This window comes from Protopterus annectens, chromosome 4.part0 (genome assembly GCF_019279795.1).
Source record: "Protopterus annectens isolate FY-2018-M chromosome 4.part0, PAN1.0, whole genome shotgun sequence".
NCBI classification, from domain to species: domain Eukaryota; kingdom Metazoa; phylum Chordata; order Ceratodontiformes; family Protopteridae; genus Protopterus; species Protopterus annectens.
In genome coordinates, this window is record NC_056733.1 from 133060688 (window position 1) to 133083298 (window position 22611).

General features: G+C 44.0%; 1 protein-coding gene across 1 annotated transcript in view; it reads left to right on the forward strand.

Annotated features, from left to right (window-relative positions):
• LOC122800226 (dynein axonemal heavy chain 17-like) overlaps window positions 1-22611 on the forward strand; it is a 17083451-nt gene that overhangs the window by 10157952 nt on the left and 6902888 nt on the right. Inside the window, exon 43 of the mRNA XM_044069720.1 lies at window positions 286-418. Within this exon, the coding sequence (XP_043925655.1) occupies window positions 286-418 (133 nt within the window). The remainder of the gene's footprint in view (window positions 1-285; window positions 419-22611) is intronic.

Consider the following 22611-nt stretch of genomic DNA (forward strand, 5'->3'; position numbering starts at 1 on the left):
TCTGCAGTTAGACTTACCAAATGAGATCTGGGTATCTAGCGCCAGGCATCATGGGATATGGGGAGGCCTCGAGCCAGTAAACAGCTCTCGAGCTTTAGAAGATGGCCGAGTCAGAGCCGAGGATCGGCTCCGAACCCAACCAGCAAGAAAGAAGGCGGGAAGAAAACAACTAACATGGAACGTTATGGTAGGTACATAACTTCTTTTTCTCTTTTATAGTAAGTTTTTATTGTACTTCATACTTGTCCATGATTTTCTACTATAATGTGTACTACAATTCTGTAGGTAATGAAGTCTTTGAATAAAACATATATCAACATGAAAAGAAAACCTGTGGCTGTTGACCTTGACCCAAAAGCTGTGACCTGTGATGAACTTTTTGGAATTATTAACCCATCAACTAGAGAATGGAAAGATGGTAAGGGATATTTTGTAGATTTTAATGTCTCACTTGTATATATGTAAATTTATTATTTTTTTTATTGTACTCAAAAAATTGCAATGATTCTTAAAGATGTTAGCTTAACCATCTCGTACTTGTAATATTGAGTGTTGCTATATTACCTCTGATGTGTTTAACTGTGACAACCACTCACTTCTCTTTATAGTGTATATATGAATCTTCTACATAGAAATGCATCTGATGTTGTCATTTTCATTCGTTACTCAACAAATGGGTTTGGATTTGACACTCAGATCTGACTTGGCAACTTTCTTTAGATTCTAGGATCCGACTCTTGAGTTCCTCCCTTACTCATAATGCCCCTGATCGCTGAATTACTGCAGATCTCATTTGCCACTCTTCAGGATCAGACGGGATTGTGACTTCTCAAGCTTTGGGAATTATTGTGTCATGAGTTTAGTTTCAAAACTTTGAATTCTTTTATCCTTGTTTTTTATACTTCGTACTTTCTCCTTTATCATCCTTTTTGATTCCTTTTTCTATCATAAGTTACATTTTAAACTTTCTAATCCTTCTTTTTTCTGTATTGAGGTATACTCTGACTACCATAGTTGGCAGACTTTTGCCTTCTTTTCTACCTCTTTTGAGGTACTCTGTAGCTACCATACTTGGTAGCGCTTCCTTAAAAAAAAAAGAAAGAAAACTGTATTCTCTTAATTATTTTATTGTATTTTATTTGTGACTGTTGATATCTCTACCTTTTTCTGTTTCCAGTATGGCTGATAATCCTACTGGATTTAAAAAGTGCATGTCCTGTGGGCTTAAGATCCCAGACTCTGATGCCCACAGGGAGTGTGTGCACATCTGGACACCTCCTCCTCTACTTGTGTGGCCTTTAATGTCAGGGCTTTAAGTGACTATAAGAATAAATTAATCCTCAATGGACTTCTTCCAACTTTGGCTCCTTCTACTGGTACATCTTCATCAGGGACTCAAACCCCATGTCAAAAATCTAAAGAGATTAAAGAGCATAGGAAATACTCTCCTTCCAAGTCGCCTCAGTCAGTACCTTCCTCACAACCTCCTGTGAAGGTATGCAAGACCTCGAATCTGAAAGCTTCGGATCCAATACCTGTAGGTACTAAGTCTCTTTGGCTGTCTTCTCTGAGATTTTCCATGGAATGTGTATCTCCTACTTTGAGGTCTCCATTCCTCCAAAAGACCCAAAAAAGTCTTCATGGCTACCATCCACTTCCTCTTCTATTAGGTCCTCTCGGAGTCTTTCTGAGTCAGAGGTGGATACGATGATGAGGAAATTCATCAGAACACAAATCCTGATGGGGGTTCTGCCGTCTCCCTTTCTCACTCTATCTGTGAGCCTTAAATCTACCTTCCAGCCTGTACATGCCCCTTCTCTGATCTGACCCATGGTTTTAGAGACCTGAGATCTGAAGGCCCTGAGAGCTGAACCATCAGATCTGAAGGTCCTAGCAAACTCGACTCTAACGACTGCCTTGACCTGATCATTTCCAACCCTGTTGGAGCATGATGGCTCTCACCGCCGAAGCATTGGCATCGGATCCGAGGGGTTGACCTCAACTCCTAAGTTTTGGGAGCCATTGCTTTCTCTTGGTGCTTCAGCACTAAATAGCTTGGCTCTGACTCCCCTTTTGGATCTGAGGGTTTGGGGGCTGCTGGGCCCATCTTATCCAAGAGTCTCAGCTCTGGTAGGATTGCTGTTGGTGTCTCCTGGGCCCTTGGCTTTTGAGGTGGTGGAGAGGGTATTGTCCTTATCAAGATGGACTTCAACTCTTCCTTCTTTGGAATCATGCCCCTAACCTCCTTTGGATCTTGTGTCTGAATTCTTTCATCCTACACCTCAGAGAGCCAGCCCAGATGAGCTTCCAAGTAGCTTCCCTAGGGAACTTCCCATTTCTTCTGACACATCTCCAGAGCACCCCACTGAGGAGGTCCCTCAAAAGAGATTGTGCAGAAGGAGGCACCTGGATTCCCCACAGGAATCCCTCACAGAAGACACTGATTTTGATGAAGGTGATGGGTCCACTAGATCTCCACCTGAGGATGTCTCATTCGGAGACTTAGAGATCCTTTGCCAAAAAGGTGGTTGGTCTTTCCAGCCACCTTTCTAGGAGGAATCAATATTCTTGGAAGTCTTTGGGTCTGGACCATCTACATCTTGAGTTACCCCTCCTGCAGATGAGCTGATAGATCTATTCTCCAGTAGAGCATGTAAGGAACTGGACTCCATAGAACCAACCCCTAAGCACCCATACAAGATCCTTAGTGCCCTATTAGACAGGTTATATTGGATGAAGGTTGTTCCTGTGGATGCCATGGCCATTGCAGCAGCTGCTAAAAAGGAGTTGGCTGAATAGAGCTTCACTGTCCACCTCCTAACAGGGGGTCTAGGGAATGAGATAGGTTCGGTAAGTGAGCGTATGCATCTGGGACCTTTGTTTTATGGTTGCTGAATTATTTGGCACATTTAATGAGGTTGCAGAGGGACTCAGTCAAGGAACTCTCTAACTCTCCCCCAGGTTCCATGTCTACAGAGGAGATGAAATCTTTTTCTTCATGGCTGGCTACCCTGCAATCCATTATTAACACATCCATTAGGTTAATCTCACATGCAGCTGAAGGTTCCTCACGGGCTGCCAGTTGAGGCATAGCCATTAAGAAACATGCCTAGATGCAGTTTTGTGATTTCACGGAGGCCATAAAGGCATCATTCATCATTGCTTTCTTTGATGGATCTTCCCTCTTTTGATCTACAGTTAAAGAGATGCTCTCCTACAGTGAGAGGAATGGAAAGACCCTTTCTGCTGTGGGAATCCATTTTTCTACCCTGTAAAGAACATTTTCCAGGAATCAACATGGTGGTAAGAAAGTGTGGTTCAGAAAATCTGGAGGGCTTTGCCAGGAATCGCTTGGGGATTTTTCTCCCAGATGTAGAGGAGAAAATAATTATAATGGGAGATGCTACCTTTGTGGCAGAGGGGATACACAGAATGAATGTTCTCTGGATTCTTTCTTAGACAGACCTTTTCAGTGCTCCTGAAAAGTTACCTGACTGTCCCTCTGTGGAGGCAGTCAGGAGGCTCTTATCCTTATATCCAAAAGCCTTGGCAGCCATCACATAAGACTCTGGGGTCCAAAGGATTATATCCAGAGGATACATCATTCCCTTTTCCCAAGTTTCTCCACAAAAGAAAAATATTCTACCAGATGTTCCACCCAATCAATGGGAAGAAGCAGCTATAGAAATTCCAAACCTGTTGGAAAAAAGAGTCAGGCAAGAGGTCCTCCCAGACAAAGAGAATCCAGAATTTACTCAAGGTTCTTTTTAGTGCCAAAGAAAACAGGGACCTGAGACCCATTTTGGATCTCAGTTATTTGAACCAGTTTGTGAAGAATTCCATGTTCCAGATGGTCACTGTTCATTCCATTCTGCCCCTTCTTCAGAAGGACAACTGAATGTGCTCTCTAGATCTTTAGGATGCATACTATCATGTGAAAATGAACAGATGCTCTCAAAGATATCTATGCTTCTGGCTGGGAGCCAGTCATTATTAGCTCAAAGCCCTGCCCTTTGGTCTCATCACAGCCCCCAGGGTGTTCACAAAATGCATGGCAGTGGTAGCAGCTCACCTTAGACTGTGCAGATTGAGAGTGTTTCTATATTTAGAAGACTGGCTGCTAACCACACCAACCAGGCATCTTTTGGAACAGGTCAGATATTACCTTCTACTTCTAGCTCAATCTGTGGGAATTACAGTAAATCTGGTAAAGTCCCAACCTCAACCAGTTCAAGCCTTGGAGTTTATAGGGGCTCCTCTAGACACAGTCAAGTGCTTAATTTTTCTGCCTCAAATAAGAATTCTTACTCTGAAATTGCACATCAGTCAAATTCTGTCTCATCCGTCACCCCCCAGCGAAAATGATACTCAAAGCCCTAGGGTCAATGGCTGCTTCAGTAACTTTACTTCTCACTGCTCATCTTCATATAATAATTCTTCAATGGATTTTAGCAGTGCAATGGTCTTTTCATAGAGAATCTCTATAACACACAATAAAATTGTCTCAGGTTTGCAGAAAATCTCTCCTGTGGTGGATACACTCCAAAGAGATTCATCAAGGATGCCCTTTTGCCCCCCCCGAAAGCTACGTTGACCATGAATGCCTCCCAGTTGGGGGGGCTTTACTTGGGATGGACAGTTTAAGGCATGGGGACCCAAGATGAAACCAAATTGCATATAAATGTTTCAAATATGGGAACAGTGCTTTTAATGTTGCATGCTCTCCAGAGCTCTCTTTCACTAGAGACTATTGCTGTTCAGATGGACAGCATGTCAGTAGTCTGGTACATCGACAAGCAGGGGAGAATCAGCTCTTACCACCTATGCTGAGAAGCAATGAGAGTTTATCAAGAGGCGATCTCCTCCAACCACTTTCTAGTAACAGTGCATATACCAGGGAAATCCAACAAATTAGTGGACGAGCTCAGCAGGATCATCCTGACTCCTCATGAGATGTCTCTCAATCAGTCAGTGGCAATGGGGGTCAACTGTGTTGTGATCTGTTCACTTCTCCCGTCAACAACAAATGCAGCAGGTTCTTTTCCCTAATCCCCCCTCAGGGACAGTCACCGAGAGATGATCTAGTCCATGTTTGGCCCTCTGTTCTCCTTTATACTTACTCTCCTCTACCCCTAATACCCATGTTTCTTCAGAAAGCCAGTTGGTTGAAGAGCAAAGTAATCCTCATTGCCCCCCTTCTGGCCTTAGTAAATGTGGTTTCCCTTCCTATGGTTTTACCTGGTATGTCCTTCATGGACACTGGACCCCAGTCCAGATCTTCTATCACACCCATCAGGGATGATTCATCCGGACATTGCATGCCTCAAGTTGACTGCATGGTTTCTCCAATTCCAGTGATGGCTAGACATTCCAGGCTTTCCTCCCCAGTCTGCCAGATTCTTTTTTCGTCCCGCAAACTTTCATTCAAAAAGATTTATAAAAGTAAATGGAAAAGATTTTCTTTGTGGACACATCAAAGAGACTTAGATCCTTTTCCTGCTCAGTTCCCAAATATTTTATATTATATTACATATTTTCCTTGCCTCTATTTTCCATACCAGGGCACGTTTCTCTACTATTAAAGTACAATTAGCAGCCATCTCCAACTATCACATTGGTGATAAAAGCATCTCCTTTAGATTCAGCTAAGCTGTGCAAGGCCTTCCTAAGAGGTACAGTTTTGCTTAGAACTCCAGTTCAAGATCCCACTTCACCCTATGATCTGACTTTGATATTACAATCTTTAGTACATTCTCCATTTGAAACCTCAGCCAAAGTAGACCTTAGGTTTTTATCTTAGAAAACTGTCTTTTTGGTGGTGATTACTTTAGCTAGATGAGTTTCAGAACTTCAAACACTCTCTTTTGAACCACCATATCTGATTTTCAAGGATGGGGTTAATCTGCAGACTAATCCTTCTTTTCTACCTAAAGTGGCCTCTGAATTAAACATCAACCAATTCATTAACCTTCCAGTTTTCTTTCCAAAATCTGAGAATAAAGTAGAATATACCCTTCATCTCCTAGATGTACATAGACAACTTCATTTTTACCTACATAGAACTTAGGAGTTTAGATAAACAGATCAGTTATTTGTTTCCTTTTCTAACACCAAGATGGGAAAACCAGTTTAAAAGACTACTTTTGTAAAATAGATAACAGATTGCAATTCTTATATTTATTCCTTGAAAGGCCTAACCTTACCAAAAGCAGCTGAATGTACATTCAACCAGGTTAATGGCTACATTTGCTGCTTATTTTGACTAGAGCTTCCATTGATGATATTTGTGCTGCTGCCACAGGGTCTAATGCTCATACCTTTGTTTTCCATTCCAAATTGGACATAATTTCTAGAAACAGTGCATCTTTCAGTTCTGCAGTGCTCCAGAATATTCTTCCATAAGGCCCACCCAAGGTAATTGTAGCTGGATACTCTGTCCCATTCATTGAGGAACAAATTAAAATGACAACATCAGATGTAAATGTTGTGCATCACAGTAACGTTCCATCTGTGTTGTCCTTTTTCATTCTTTCTCAACTCTTCTCCCACCTTCCTCCAGTCCATGTCTTTGGGAGTGACCTAACAGTATTCTTATTAGGAACCATTGTTCTTGTTTGAGCTCCTGATCTTTTAGCTATCACTGTTCTGTCTTAGCAATTTTCAGTAAGAAAAATTTGATCTGAGGTAATTCAGTGATCAGGGGCATTATGGAAAAGGAAAGCGCTTGGGAGTCAGATCCTAGAATCTAAAGAAAGTGACCGGGTCAGATCCTAACCCATTAGTCGAGGAAGACTGAAAATGGACAACACAGATGGAACGTTATGGTGAGTATATAACTTTTATTTTTCCTCCCACCTCCACACAAATATCTCTTTCCCCTTCTGACTCTTTCCATTATTTCCCTGTAAGAGCCTTTTTGAATATGTACATTTCTCTCCTAACCTTTAACAATCCTTACTTCCCAGTATATTTCTGTTGAAAAAAGTGAGGGGCAATGTGTTTCAAATATTAATTTGCACCACAATGCCTTGAGCAGTGAAGATAAGAAGGTAGACAGACTCTAGGTAAAACAGACAAGAAGTCCTTAGGTCATCTGTAATCAAAAATTATTATAAAGACAACACATTAACTCCAAAATATGGCTGTAATAAGAGATGTTAAGTTGTCAATCTCGCCTTCATTCTTGCTGGATGGGTTCGGAGCCGATCCTCGGCTCCGACTCGGCACTTGCTAAGCTCAAGAGTCACTTTTACCAGCTCGAGGCAGCCCCATATCCCATGATGCAAGGCGGTAATTACCCAGATCTCGTTTGCTGCTTCGCTAATGAGGTAATCCTTTTTACCAGCTCCTGGTAAGTGATATTTTCTAGCTTTTTGTCAGGTTTTAACAGCCTAAAACCCTATTTGTTGGTCCTTTTAGTATTCATTCTATCCTTAGTGTACTTTCACTTAGCTCCATATCCCTTTTTTGTCCTAGTTTTTTTAGTTTAGTTTTTCGGGCCTTAGGCTTTTCCCACCCTCACAGTTCCTGTCAGCATTCCCTCAGGTGTATGTGTGCGTTGTGTCACTCTACTTAATAACTAATTTTGTTAGTTATTTTCAATATATTGTTACTTGTTAGTGTCTTGATTGGACTGATTGGTGTGTGAGAGTGTTAAAGGACCTAGATATGTCCAAAGATACTAGGGTCTCAGGTTTCAAGAAGTGTGACTCGTGCTGTCAGAAGATGTCTCTGACAGACGGTCACACTTCTTGTATTTATTGCTTGGGACCCCTACACCTGCAGGACTCCTGTGCTATATGTCATTCTTTCAGCCAGAGAGTCCTGCAGGAATGTAGAAATAAGTTGATCCTTAGGGATCTACTTAAACCAGAGAGCTCCCCGGCTAAAGTCGGCTCCGGGAAGCCCTCTAAGCCACCCAAGACCCAGGCTTCGGTGTCCAAGTCTGTGGTCTTGGTTCCGACTCCGCCGGAGTCGACATCGGCTCCGTCTGGAGCCGATAGTTCCTTGTTGGAAGCTTCTGTGCCGGCGCCTATCAGCGCCGATACCTTGGCTTCGGCACCAGTGTCGGCCCCATCTGGAGCCGACACCCCAGCGTCGAAGCATGTCTCGGCTCCAGCTGGAGCCGAGATATCCTTGTCTCCTCTCGGAGCCGACAAGTTGTCGGCTCTGCCTGGAGCTGAACGTTCCTCGGCTCCGATGGCTCTGTCCAAAAAGAGGTCTAGATCTCCTTCTTTGGAATCTATTCACTTGGCTCCAGCATCCCCCTTGCTTTTGGAGCGGAGCCATCGGAGCCGATCATCGAGGTCTTCTAGGCTTTCAGACCACGATTTAGAGAGAGTGGTAAGTAGGCTATTAAAGTCACAGGCACTAGCCCATATGCTTCATAGCCCATCTCATCAGATGTCAGCTATTATACATCCCCCTGACATTCATCATTTGACTCTCCTACAGAGCTCGGAGCCGGAGATTATTGGTACCGTGACTGTTGCTGCGTCGGAGCCGATACCACACCTTTCGGCTCCATCGTCCTCGACTCCTATCTCCTCCTTGAGACCTTCCTTGGAGGGATCCGGGCGTCGGGCTTCCCTGGTTGGTTCCGAGGGGGCGAGTGGCATCGGACCCTTGTCCGACCCCGTTCTCCCTCTCGGAGCTTCGGCCTTGGTGAGCTCGGCCCCGACATCTGCTTCGGAGCCTTCCCTTTCGGTGGGACCAGGGATCCCTGTTTCTTCGGAGCGGGATCTCTCGGCCCTCCCTGGGAGGGGAGCCTTCGAGGTGATGAGGAGTGTGCTAGCCCCAGAGCTTAGCCAGCAGTCGGTTCCTTTAGCTCCTCCCTCTATGGTGCCTGTAGAAGCCTCTTCCCGCTCTCTTGCTCCCGGACCCAGAGATCCATCGCCCCAGGTTTCCCCATTGGGAAGGACTTCCTCTTCCGAGGTTTCTCCTGATCCTTCAGGTGAACCCCCGCATAAGAGGACCTGCAAGAGGAAGCATTTAGACTCCCCTGAGTCTACAACATCAGATACCGATTTAGATGAGTCGGAGGGGTCCCCAAGATCTCCCTCTGAGGATGTCTCCTTTTCAGACTTCCTTGAACTCCTCAAACAGAGGGGGAACTGGCCCTCCATTAATCCCTCCGAGGATGAATCGGTATACCTGGAGGCTTTTGGATCTCGACCCTCCACCTCCTGGCTGTCTCCGCCTTTCGACCCCCTTATGGAAGTCATAGCTCGAAAGGCGTGGGCATCTCCTGATTCGGTGGAACCAGTCCCCAGGAGACTTTCAAAGTTTATCACAGCCCCCGCTGAAAAGCAGTTTCTTACTAAGGGTGTCCCGGTTGATGCCATGGTGGTGGCGGCCGCCACCAAGAAGGAACTTGCAGATCCTTCCCTGCCAGTCCATCCTCCTAACAAGGAGTCTAGGACCATGGACAGGTATGGCAAGCGGATGTTCTCTTCAGCGACTTTTGCTATGCGTTCGCTGAATTATTTGTGTCACTTCACCAGACTTCAGAGAGTCATCCTCAAAGAGCTAGGTGAAGTAGTACAAGATCCGTCAGCAGCAGGGGCTCAAGAAAAGATCGCCTCTCAGCTGGGAATCCTAAACTCCATAACCAACTCCTCCATGCGGCTCATTTCTTATGCAGCCGATGGGGCGAGTAGAGCTGCAGGCACAGGAGTGGCCCTCAGACGTCAGTCCTGGATGCGGCTCTGTAATTTTGCAGACCCTTTTAAGGTGTCCTTCACAAACTCTCCCTTTGATGTGACAACGTTGTTTGGCCCTCAGGTGAAGGACACTTTAACCAGGTGCGAACAGGATGGCAAGACTCTTTCTGCCGTAGGATTCCATTTCTCCACTCCTTCTAGACCTTACCCCAAAGGTCAGAAGGGAGGGAAAATGTGGTTCCGGAAATCACAAGGAGTCACGCCTGACGCACATGGTCAGTTTACCCCCAGAGGCAGAGGGGGTAATAATAATAACAGACGCCGCCCTAGGGGCAGAGGGGGTCCGCAGAACCAGGGCTCCAGAGAGCCTCTCTCTGACAAGCCCTTCCAGCATCCCTGAGGTGTTGCCCGACTGCCCACCCTTGGAGGCAGTTGGGGGGAGATTGTCGCTGTACCCAGAAGCCTGGCTTTCCCTCTCTCAAGACAAATGGGTACAGTCGATCATATCCGAGGGTTATAAGATTCCTTTCGAGGAAAGCCCCTTCCCTCAAAGAGGTTCCCTTCCAGACGTACCACCCGGTCTAAGGGAAATTGCAAAATTAGAGGTGTCAAAGCTTCTAAAGAAAAGGGCCATCCAGCCAGTACCAAAAGATTATTTAGAGTCCAGAATCTACTCAAGGTTCTTTTTGGTCCCCAAAAAGACGGGAGACTGGAGACCAATATTAGACCTCAGCAGGCTCAACAAGTCTGTCAAAAAGACAAGATTTCGGATGGTCACACTTCAGTCGATTTTGCCCTTTCTGGGCAAAGACAACTGGATGTGCTCCATAGACCTTCAGGATGCGTACTATCATATAAAGATTCACAGACGCTCCAGAAGTTTTCTCTGCTTTCGGCTGGGGACCAGTCATTTTCAATTCAGAGCCCTGCCCTTTGGCCTCACTACAGCCCCCAGAGTGTTCACCAAATGCATGGCAGTGGTCACGGCTCACCTGAGACGTCAAGGATTCCAGGTGTTTCCATATCTCGACGACTGGCTCCTCTCAGCCACCACCAGGCATCAACTTCTTCAAGCCAGAGATTACAGTCTACGTCTCTGCAGTCACTTAGGAATTTCAGTCAACTTCGAAAAATCTTCCTTGTCGCCCTGCCAATCTATTACCTTTATAGGCGCAAATCTAGATACTACTCGGATGTCAGCAAACCTAACAACTCAGAGAATCCTAGATATTCAAAACCACGTTCGGATCATCCTATCCAGCAAAAGGGCACAAGCCAGGTTGGTCCTGAAAGTGTTCGGCCTCATGGCAGCTGCCATAACACTTCTTCCTCTGGCCCGCTTTTACATGCGTCTCCTACAATGGATGTTGTTCACCCAATGGTCCTTCCAGCAGCTTCCCATGCGTCACAAGATTCTGGTGACACAAACCTGCAAGAACCATCTATCCTTGTGGATTTCCTCTCCTCTAGTTCATCAGGGCAGACCATTTGTTCCCCCGGCCCTGGTAGCCATGGTCACTTTGGATGCCTCCCTGATCGGGTGGGGGGGCATTGTCAGGGCAGGATGGTTCATGGCACGTGGCAACCGTTCGAATACCACCTGCACATAAATGTCCTAGAGATGAGAGCAGTGCTTTTAACATTGCAAGCCCTCAACGACTTTCTCCCTTTAGGGACTATTGCAGTTCACACGGACAACATGTCCGTCGTATGGTACATCAACAAGCAGGGCGGAACCAAGTCCTATCCCTTGTGTCGAGAAGCTCTCAGACTTTGGCAATGGGCGATCTCCTCTCATCGGTTTCTGGTAGCAACGCATATCCCTGGGAAACCAACATAATAGCGGACAGATTGAGCAGAGCTATTCTCATGCCTCACGAGTGGTCTCTCAAGCAATCCATTGTGGAGGAGATTTTTCAGAAGTGGGGCCGCCCATGCTGCGATCTTTTTGCTACACCCCAAAACAGCAAATGCCCAGACTTCTTCTCTCTCTTCCCACTTCCGGGCCATCCCCCCAGAGACACTCTTACCCAAGATTGGCCCCGGGGACTTCTTTATGCCTTTCCTCCCTTTCCTTTGATACCACAAGTACTCCAGAAAGCTACCGTCTTGAGAGCCAAAATGATTCTCATTGCCCCTTACTGGCCTCGACAAATTTGGTTCCCATTCCTTCATCGCCATCTTTTGGTGCGGCCTTGGCATCTGGACCCAGTTCCAGATCTTCTGACCCACCAGTCGGGTCAACTGCACCGGTCCGTTCCTTCCCTTCCCTCAACCTCACAGCTTGGTTGCTCCACTTCCTTCCTTAGCCAGGCTTCCTATGATCTCTAACCCCGTTAGAGATATCATAGTAGCTTCTCTTAAGTCCTCTACCAGGAGGATTTATTCTAGCAAGTGGAAACTCTTCTCTCTTTGGGCAATTTCTAAGAACATAGACCCCTTTACTGCCCCTATTCAGTCGGTCTTGGATTTCCTTGTGGAAATTTTTCACTCAGGTTCTTCGTTTTCCACAGTCAAAGTTCAGTTGGCTGCAATCTCGAACTTCCATGTCAGCTTTGCAGACCACAACATTATGTCCCACAAACTTTGTAAAGCCTTTCTCAAAGGAGTGTTCTTTCTTAAACCCCCTGTTAGAGACCCTCCACCACAGTGGGACTTAAATTTAGTGCTGACATCCTTGATACTTCCCCCTTTCGAACCGGCTGCTTCATGTTCATTAAAGTTTCTTTCTTGGAAGACACTTTTTCTAGTCGCTATTACCTCGGCTAGAAGAGTGTCTGAACTTCATGCCCTCTGTGTTCGTCCCCCTTATTTGGTCTTCCTCAAAGACAGAGTATCCTTGAGAACCAACCCATCCTTTATGCCCAAGGTTGCTTCTAAGACAAATTTAAACCAATCCATTGATCTCCCTGTATTTTTTCCAAATTATTCTAACAGGGCGGAACAAAAATTGCATTACCTAGATGTTCATCGTCAACTTAGATATTACTTGGACAGAACAAAGCAATTTAGGAAGTCCGATCAGCTCTTCCTGCCTTATGCTGAAAATAGGAAAGGTCTCCCTGTTTCTAAAGTGACCTTATCTAGATGGCTATCTTCCACCATTTCTGACATTTATCAGCTTAGGGGCAAACAGCTGACCTAAAGCTCATTCCACAAGAGGTCTAGCCACTTCTACAGCCTTTCAGGCTAGACTACCCTTAGATACTATTTGTGCAGCAGCCACTTGGGCCACTCCTCATACCTTCGTTTCTCATTACAAATTGGATTTGGCCTCCAGGGACAGGGCAAGCTTTGGTTCCACTGTTCTCAAGAGTCTGTTCCATTGAGCCACCCAGGATAGAGGTGCTAGGGACGCGGTCCCATCCAGCAAGAATGAAGGCGAGATTGACAACTTAACATTTAGAAGTTATGTACCTACCATAACGTTCCATGTTAGTTGTCTTCTCTCACCTTCTTTCTTGCGTCCCTCCCTCCTGTCCCTCTAGACAGGACAGACCTTGATCTCCCCTTTTTCTCTGGAAGATTCTTCTTCCTTGGACACCAAATAGTTCTTGTCCTTGATTACCTGGTTTCCATGACAGCCTTTTTAGGTTAGTGTTTCTCTTTCCTTAGTGGAAAGTTTTTATAGGCAGTTTTTCCTCTAGATACCAAACGAGATCTGGGTAATTACCGCCTTGCATCATGGGATATGGGGCTGCCTCGAGCTGGTAAAAGTGACTCTCGAGCTTAGCAAGTGCCGAGTCGGAGCCGAGGATCGGCTCCGAACCCATCCAGCAAGAAAGAAGGCGAGAGAAGACAACTAACATGGAACGTTATGGTAGGTACATAACTTCTAATTATTTTGCATGGCAAAACTATTAAGCAACTACTGTGAACACAGTGGAGTGTTATATTTTCAGTGGAAGAGTTTTGCAAGTTTAATGCCCTGCTGTTTATATCTACTAAAGGATCATTGCTAGGAAAGCCATTGACTAAAAGTCGGTAATACTTATTTTGACCAGAATTCCAAGATGCTGCCTCTTATTTTCATTGGGAGACTGTCTTTTAGAAGCATCTCCATGTGGGAGTCTTTGTATTGCCTGTTCCCATGCCTGTATTGACTCAAATGCAATACCACTTTATACTAACATTTACTTAAATGTATTAGATAATGTGCAATTATCTCTGTTTTAACCATTGCCACTGTCTTAAAGTAAGTAGTCCTCCTAATCATGGCTGTGCTAAAAACATGTGAAAGAAACTTGTACAAGGAGACCAACAGTATCAACAGAATCAGCACCAGTGAGAATATGTCCATAGTCCTGGTTTGATTCTTAAACAAGCATAAAACTGCTGGGTGTAGATTTTAATTTTCAAACGTCATGCCAAGTGTGTTTGAGGTAACTCTTTTATGAGCACCCCTTTAAATTTACAGGCATTTTTGGTAAAATTATCAGTATTTATTTTTTATTTGTTGACTGGAAAAGTCCGACTAGGACAGAGCCTATTTTCAGCTGAGGCTCGGGGAGAAATGCTCCAAATGCATGTCTTTAGAATGTGGGAGGAAACTGCAGTACCCAGAGAAAACCACATCAGCTCATGGTGAACTTGCAAACTCTGCACAGAATGCACCCCAGCCAAGAACTGAACTGGAGAACTTCTTGCTGTGAGACAACAACGTTAACCAAGCCACCACTGCACTGCCTAATTTTATTCATTTATTTTTTTAGACTTGTTAATCAGGTTGGTAAACTGGTCTAGTGACCCCTTTCAGTCATGACCTGAGTCAAAGGCAGTGCAATCAGTACATTGCTTTACAGATACACAGCTTAACATTAATACCATTACAGTTAACATTATTTCAAAGTAGCATTGTGATGTACAGCAAGACAATGGGTAAAGAAAGGCTTATAATTGTACTACTTCACATTAGTTAAATGTCAAATTCATCAAAACAAATGCACAAGGTAAATGGAAAAAGAGAAACAAGAGTATACATTAAAGAAAATGTTTACTTATTTATATTTGAGTTTGACCTTTTCACAGTAAAGTGAACATGTGATTACATGGATACATCTACATTTTACTTATAACATTTACTTTAAGGTAATGAGCAACTAGCATTTTATCTGCCTTATTAACCACTCTCTCTGAAGCAGTGACATTTGCTAGTTATTTTTAAATATTCAAAATTTTTTTTTCTTTTTCTAAAGACAGTTGTTCTTCATTAAATCAGTGTTGCAGTAGCTGTTACATATGGGATGTATTATGCCAAGGATACTGTACATTTGGCCAGTCTACAGGCTCCTGCCTCATGTGCTATACATCTGTCCTTAGCATTAGGGAATATGCTAGTATAAGAAAGATGTATTTGCATGCCAAACTCAGAACTTTCTTTCCATTAGTACACTTATGCAGACTCTCTTCAGTTTTGTGTTTGGTAGTACCATACATTCAGCTTCAGCTCTTTGTCTTCAGGCAAACAAGTACCCCACTGGGGACCCTTCCTTGTCCTTTAGAAATGTATTCAAAATCCTTGTTTATGTCTGTCAGAAAGGTGGACACCAAATTCTGTATAAAGACTCCCAGTATAGTTGTGTGTTTGGGGGACGAACATGACCTCAGGTCATGTTCTGTTTTGTGAATTTTTAACTTGAAAACCATTTGGAGCAGACTTAACTCACAGCAATGTCATAATCTTCACCTGTGGTGGACCTTCCCCCTTGGTAAGAAAAAAAAGTTGAAAGAGGTGAGTGACTATACTCATATGTCCACCTCTCCCATACAGTATGTGGCTGATAACTCCAGTAAGGCACATTTGCAGCCCTCAGACTGTCAGTCTGCTTCTGTTGGTCCATCTACTGCATCCTGTTCAGAGGTCACTATGGCCCAGGACCTTGCATGTCCAAACATACCATTTGTCCAGTGGAATCAACTAGGAAGGGGAGCTGTGTATTATTTTATCTGAGGGTGAGTGAGATATTTAGCAATTTCTTGTGAGGGAAGATATCAGCAGATGGCTAATGGAGGTAATTGCTAAGACTTCATCCCCAAAGTCCTCTAAGATTCCTTTCCTCACAAGTTGTTAATATGAGGCAGAGGATACCCTATCTTCAGGATTACCAACATGTTTAACACCTTTATTAAATTATTACTTAATACATAGAAAAACATAAAATAATATAAAATAAAATAACCATATTAACATTTTTCCAGTTACGTACATTATACATCATGAATGTTCTTTTTTATAACTGGCATCAGCCCAGTATTACATAAATTGCTCCATTCCTGCTTTCCGTTCAACCTCATTCATACTCCTCCTCCGCTATATTATTTTGCATGTATTGTTTTCAGTTTCCTTTTATTTCTATGCAGTTTGCTCCTTTTGTTTTAAAAGATCCCACTTCCAGTTATTTAATCTCTGTTACAGTATTAAATACTTCAGATACAGTTGGTTTAGACTTTATCTTCCATTTTCTAGTAATTCTATTTTTGGCAGTCACCAGAATGAAACTTAGCAAGGCCTTACTATGTGTAGGGAACTCAGATTTGTGTCCCAGCTCAAAAGAATAGTTTTTTTAGTTATATCTATTTGTTCACCCAGTATTTCTGACAGGGTACTCTAGGGAATTTTTAAAGTCTACCAACTCATTACACTTTAAAACACATGTTCCCATTTACCTCTTAATTCCACATCATACCTCCAAAATTTGCCATCTACCGGAGGAAACATTCTTTGGAGTCTGCTTGAGGTATACAAATACCTATGCAAACACTTCCAAGAAAAATTCCTAAACCTTCTAGACTTTGTTGTATACCTGGGAGCCATACATATGTCCTTCAATTGTTCCATTGTAAATTGCATATCCAATTTCTCTTCCCAATGTTTTCTAACCTCCTTTGATAGCTCCTTATAGTTACCGTGCAATATTTTACATGCTTTACTAATTATCATTTTTTAACAGCATCTTCTGTTTTAGATTTAGCTAAAAATTATACCACATCAGGTCTTTCACTTAGAATTCCCCTATCCTTTTCTGTTGCCTATACTCTGATATCAATCCCACCAGTGTAGGGAAGGCAGTCTTTATCCTGTAGTCCAAATGTTTTCTTGACCTCATTCCATTCCAATACCTTATGTCTTTACTCCCAATACTTTGGTTCCTTTTCCAATGTTCCCTATTAATCTCCAACCCGCTGTTGCTTATCCTCTGTACCCTACATGCAGTCAGCCCTCTTGGCATAATCTCCTTTCTCTATTCCTATATTGGCTTAATTCTTAGAATACTTTCTGCTGCTTTATGAATATAATATCCTTTATGGTTGTTGTTATTCTCCTTAAGTATCTGCATACAAAATGTCAGTCTCCCATTATATTTTGAACTTCCTCCCTGCTTCATCATCATCCCTTTCCACTATGATTATAACTTTCTACTTGTGTTATGTATATGAGCCCTAATTGTATATCTCTAAAATATCTGATGTTATGTTGTCCCATCTCGCCTTCGTTCTTGTTGGTTGGATTGGCTCCGATCTAGCCAATTTACTATAGCTCGAGAGCTTTTCCTGGCTCGAGGCTAACCCCTATCCCAACATGCCCAGCAGTAGCTACCCAGATCTCGTTTGCCACTTGCAGTGTTGAGATTGCGACTACTGGCTCAGGCTATGTACTTTGTGCTTTTTTCAGTTCCAGAGTCCTGCAGGAGAGAAGGAATAAGTTAATTTTGTGTGGTCTTCTGAAGAACCCTCAAGATTCTTCATCTCGGGGTCCTCAGCCAGCTAAAGTGTCCAAAAAAAATACACAAAGCCATCAGTTCCAAGTTCAGAACAGACAAAATCCACTGAAACCTTTTGGCTCTGTCAGTTCCCAGTGTTGGCTCCGACAAAGCTAAGTCTCTGGCGGCTCCATCTGAGTCCTCGGAGACAGTGCAGACCCATAAGAGAACAAGGACTCCTCCTTTGGAACTGGTACACTCTGCTCCACAAATGTTCTTCGTCTTCCCTTGCTGCAGTCCTGACTATTGGGGTATAGTCCGCGTCCCAGTCGGCCCGAATACCAGAGTATAAGGCTGACGTCGGTCATGGCGCCTTAGACTGACGTCAGTACGTCAGGGTACTAATGCGCATGACCGACGCCATTTCCTCAGTCTTTTTTGACGCATGGTCCGATGCAGAAGCAATTTTGCGAGTGCAGGTTGGCGTTCTGAGATTTTCCGAAACCGGAGTTTCAGACCGAAATCAGAGTTGGCTAAGTAACCCCGTTGGGGAACATTTTGGTTTTTACTTGCCTCAGTATTTAACCGGATGTCAGAAAAAGTGAATAACTGTATTTCTTGTGGGAAACAGATACCGCATAGGGATTATCATACATTGTGTATACCTTGTTTAGGGCCTGAGCACGACGTTGTTGGTTGCCGCTCTTGTGCTAGATTTAACAAGCGCACTATTAAGAGGAGGCTTGATTGTGCTAGGTTAGTGTTTGGGAAGCGTTGCAATTATAATATGCCGTCGGATGCTCCGGCCTGCTTCATCCAAGAAGCGCAAGGACAAAACAGTGAAGCCTAGGGGTGAGGAACCGGCAGTCCCGGACGTCGGTCCTTTAGAAGGCTCAGGGGAGCCAGAGGTTTTGCCAGGAGTTTCTATGGAGTCTCAGGCAGATACTTTACTGTTACAGGATGTGCCCTCTCAGGAGGTAGGCCAAGCTGAGGGGGCTTCTCAGGTAACTGTTCTTCCCTCTCTTCCCAAGGTAGTTAGGGCCTCTCCTTCTGTTGCCAAAGCTTCTTTTAGAGGTAGGCCAAGTTCAGCTTCTGTGGGGCTTCTCCTAGCATTTCGGGCTCTGTGCCTAAGAAACATATGCTTAAAATGGCAGAAGATTTGATTACTCTGATTAGAGGTTCTATGCCCCCACCTGATAAGAGGCCTAGGGTGGAACAGGAGTTTGATAGTTTTGAACAGTGTTCACAGGCTTCAGAGTCTTCTGTGGAAGACTTGCAAGAGTTTCCTACTTATTCTGATTCTGATGTGGATGATTCCACTCCTTCAGCTTCTCCTCCTGAGGATTTTTCATTTTCAGAGACTCTTCACTCCATGAGGGAGCACTTTAAATGGGAAGGCCAAGATTACTCTGACTCCAGAAAAGGCTTAGGGAATTCTTGTTTTGCCCCAGCATAGGCCCTTAGCTATTCCTCCTGTGTTGAATGTGGTGGAGGATGTTTTGCAGAGGCTTCTCTGAACCCTGATTCCTTGCCTCCTGCTCCTGTTAAGCCTGATAGGTATTATAGGGTGCCCGAAGCTCATAAGTATTTGTTTAAGAGTCCTAGGGCGGACCCAGAAACTGTTTCTCAGGGGCCTAAAGGTGTTAAAGCTTCTGTGGTTAAAAATCCTGTACCCTCTGATAAAGAGGCAAGGGCTTTGGATAGGTGGGGTAAGAAAGTATATACTTCTTCCACTCTAGCCATGAGGGCGTTGAATTGTCAGTTTCATATGCTGAAATATCAGAATTATCTCCTTTCACAATTGAAATCTAAGGTGGATGCTTTGGCGGAAGGTATTGAGTGTAAAGAATTGCTGGATTTGGTTCATGTGTCTGAACAAGTGGGTAAGCATTCTTTGCAGTGTGGTTTTGATGCTGTTCAGGCCTCCTCGAGGGTGGCTGCTACTAGTTCTGTTCTTCGCAGACATGCCTGGTTGAAGGATCAGAATTTAGCTGAGCATGTTAAGACCAGGATTTTGGATGCTCCTTTACAGTCTGATGTGTTGTTTGGACCGCCTGTGGAAGCAGTTTTAAAGAAAATGGAGGACAAAGCTAAGTCTATGCAGACTGTTAAAGATTTTTTGCAGGTGCAGCCTCCGAAGTTTAGTAGAAATTGGCCTGCTAAGGGGTGGACATATCCTGCTTATGGTTCCCAGTCTAGGGGTAGGTCTAGACGTGGTAGGGGCAGGGCTCAAGGTTCGTTTAGGCCTAGATCAGACAGTGGTGAGGGCAGGGGTCAGTCCTTTCGTAAGCAGAACCAATGACCTGCCTTTTCAGCTGCCAGTGGACTCTCGTCTGGCAGCTCCTTTGGGAGGAAGATTATCTCTTTTCAAAGAAAATTGGGATTTAATCACTCAAGACAGATGGGTGCTGGATATCATTCATCACGGTTACAGATTTTATTTCCACACAATGCCCCCTTTCAAAGGCATGCCAGATGTTCCTCCTACACAAAGAAAAGAGGCTCACAAGCAAGTTTCTCAGTTACTCCAGATAGGGGCCATTCAGCCAGTCCCTGTATCAGAAAGGGGCTTCGGATTTTATTCTCGCCTGTTCCTAGTACCAAAGAAGGGGAACACGTGGAGACCAATTTTGGATTTATCTCTCCTCAACACTTATCTGGACATTCCCAAGTTCAAGATGTTGACGTTACAGCAACTGTTACCTCTGCTGGGCAAGGATCACTGGATGGTAACTTTGGATCTCAAGGAAGCTTACCTTCATGTGCCTATAAGGCTAAGTTGCAGAAAGTATCTGCGGTTTCGAACTGGAGATTTTCATTATCAGTTCTCTGCATTGCCCTTTGGCTTATCTACTGTCCCCAGAGTATTCACAAAGGTTCTGGCTCCAGTGATAGCTTACTTCAGGCTTCAAGGCATTCAAATCTATCCTTACTTGGACGACTGCCTGATTCTGGCTCAAGAAAAGGAACACCTTCTACAGCATCTGGAATATGTCATAGCAGTGCTAAGATGCCTAGGGTATTCTGTGAACGAAATAAAGTCCAGTCTAGTACCCTCGCAAGACATGTGCTTTCTGGGTGTGAGACTGAATACAGCAGCCCAGATGGCCTTTTTAACCCCGGACAAACAAAAGAGTCTGTCACTTTACTTCCATCAACTATCTCATCAGTCCGTGCTGACTGCAAGGACAGTCCTTCAAGCATTAGGGTTCATGGCATCTTGTATTCTGGTGCTTCCCAATGCCAAACTGCATATGAGGAAGCTGCAATGGTATCTCAAAATGTATGGACACAGCACTGCCAAGATTTGGACACTGTCATTCAAATAATACCTTGCCTTCAAAAGGAATTCTTGTGGTGGGCTCAGGAATGTCACCTAAACAAGGGACTCTCTGTGACCCGGCCAGAGGCGAGTCAGATTTTAACGACAGATGCCTCGGACACTGCTTGGGGAGCTCATCTAAATGGAAAGTGGATACAAGACAAGTGGCCTGCCAGACTACAGCATCTACATATCAACATGAAGGAGATGTTAGCAGTCCAGTTTGCATTGATGGCGTTCAAGGAGTTACTTCTTCCAGGGCAGGTGTTGATTCTGACAGACAACACAACTGTCATGTGGTACATCAACAAGCAAGGGGAACACATTCTTATCCTCTATGCAGGCAAGCAATGATTTTATGGGAGACTGCGTTAAGCCTGCAACTGACTCTTCAGGCAAGGTTTCTGCCAGGAGCACAGAACTCCCTAGCAGATGTATTAAGCAGACAAATCATGGATCCCCACGAGTGGAAACTGGATCTTCATGTATTTCAGAAATTGACAGTGTCATGGGGAACTCCAGACATAGATCTGTTCGCTTCTCCACTAAACCACCAGCTGCCAAAGTATTGCACAAAGGGGTTTCATCACACAGCTTGGAAAGTGGATGCTCTGTCTTTCAGTTGGAAAAACCTTCATGTCTATGCCTTTCCACCTCTACCTCTTCTTCCAAAGGTATTACTAAAGGTCAGACAAGACAGGCCAAGGATGATTTTGATAGCTCCAGATTGGCCTCGGCAACACTGGTACCCACTTCTAAGGAGTCTTGTAAAGAAGCCTCCATGGCCTTTACCTCTGATTCCTCATCTGTTATCTCAGAAGGACGGTCATCTGCTCAATGTCAAGCTGCAATCTCTTCATCTCACAGCTTGGCATATTCTGTGTTGAAGCACGGTAGGTCTCAGCTTCCTCAACAAGTTTTAAATGTGATTATGGAAGCTAGAAGGCCTAGTACTAGGAGAGTGTACGCAGAAAAATGGAAGAGATTTTTATTTTGGAGTACAGCAAAGAATTTGGAGATTTCAGAGCCTAATTTGAGTGTGGCTCTTCAATATCTTACTGAATTATTGGACAAAGGTTTGTCCTTCTCTTCCATAAAGATTCATGCTGCAGCAATTTCAGCTCACTATGATTGTGACCCACCTTTGTTTTCGCATCCTTTGTTCAAGCAGTTTCTTAGACAGTCAAAGAATATAAGACCCCCACGTAGAGCTCCTACTCCTGCTTGGGATCTCAATTTTGTGTTGGAAAAACTTACTCTACAACCTTTTGAGCCTGCAGCTACTGCTGAATTGAAATATTTGTCATGGAAGACTGCTTTTCTGTTGGCTATTACTTCTGCTAGAAGGGTGTCTGAGTTGCAGGCCCTTATGGCAGTAGAGCCCTTTTTGATTTTCCATAAGGACAGGGTATCATTACGTACTAATCCTTCTTTTATGCCTAAGGTGGTTTCTAGTGTGGCTTTAAACCAAACTATTCATTTGCCTACGTTTTTTGCAGATCCTCAAAATAAAGGGGAAAAGATTTTGCACACTTTAGATGTACACAGGCAATTGCGTTATTATTTGAGCAGGACTAAAGATTTTAGGCAGTCTCAGCAGTTACTTGCTTCTTTTGCTTTGAGTTCGCAGGGCAAGCCTGTGTCAAAACAAACTATTTCTAGGTGGATTGGCTTTTGCATTGCATTTTGTTATTCCCATCATGGCAAAGAGGTTCCAGCTGGGATTAGGCCTCATTCCACTAGGGCTACTGCCACTTCAACAGCATTTCTAAGGGGGGTGGCAACTAAGGATATTCTGGAAGCAGCTACTTGGAGTTCAGTGCATACTTTCTCTAGGCATTATCACCTGCCTATATCCTCTAAGACTAGAGCTGGTTTTGCCACAGCTGTTTTACAAGGCATGTTGTCAGCTCCTGCTACTTTATAA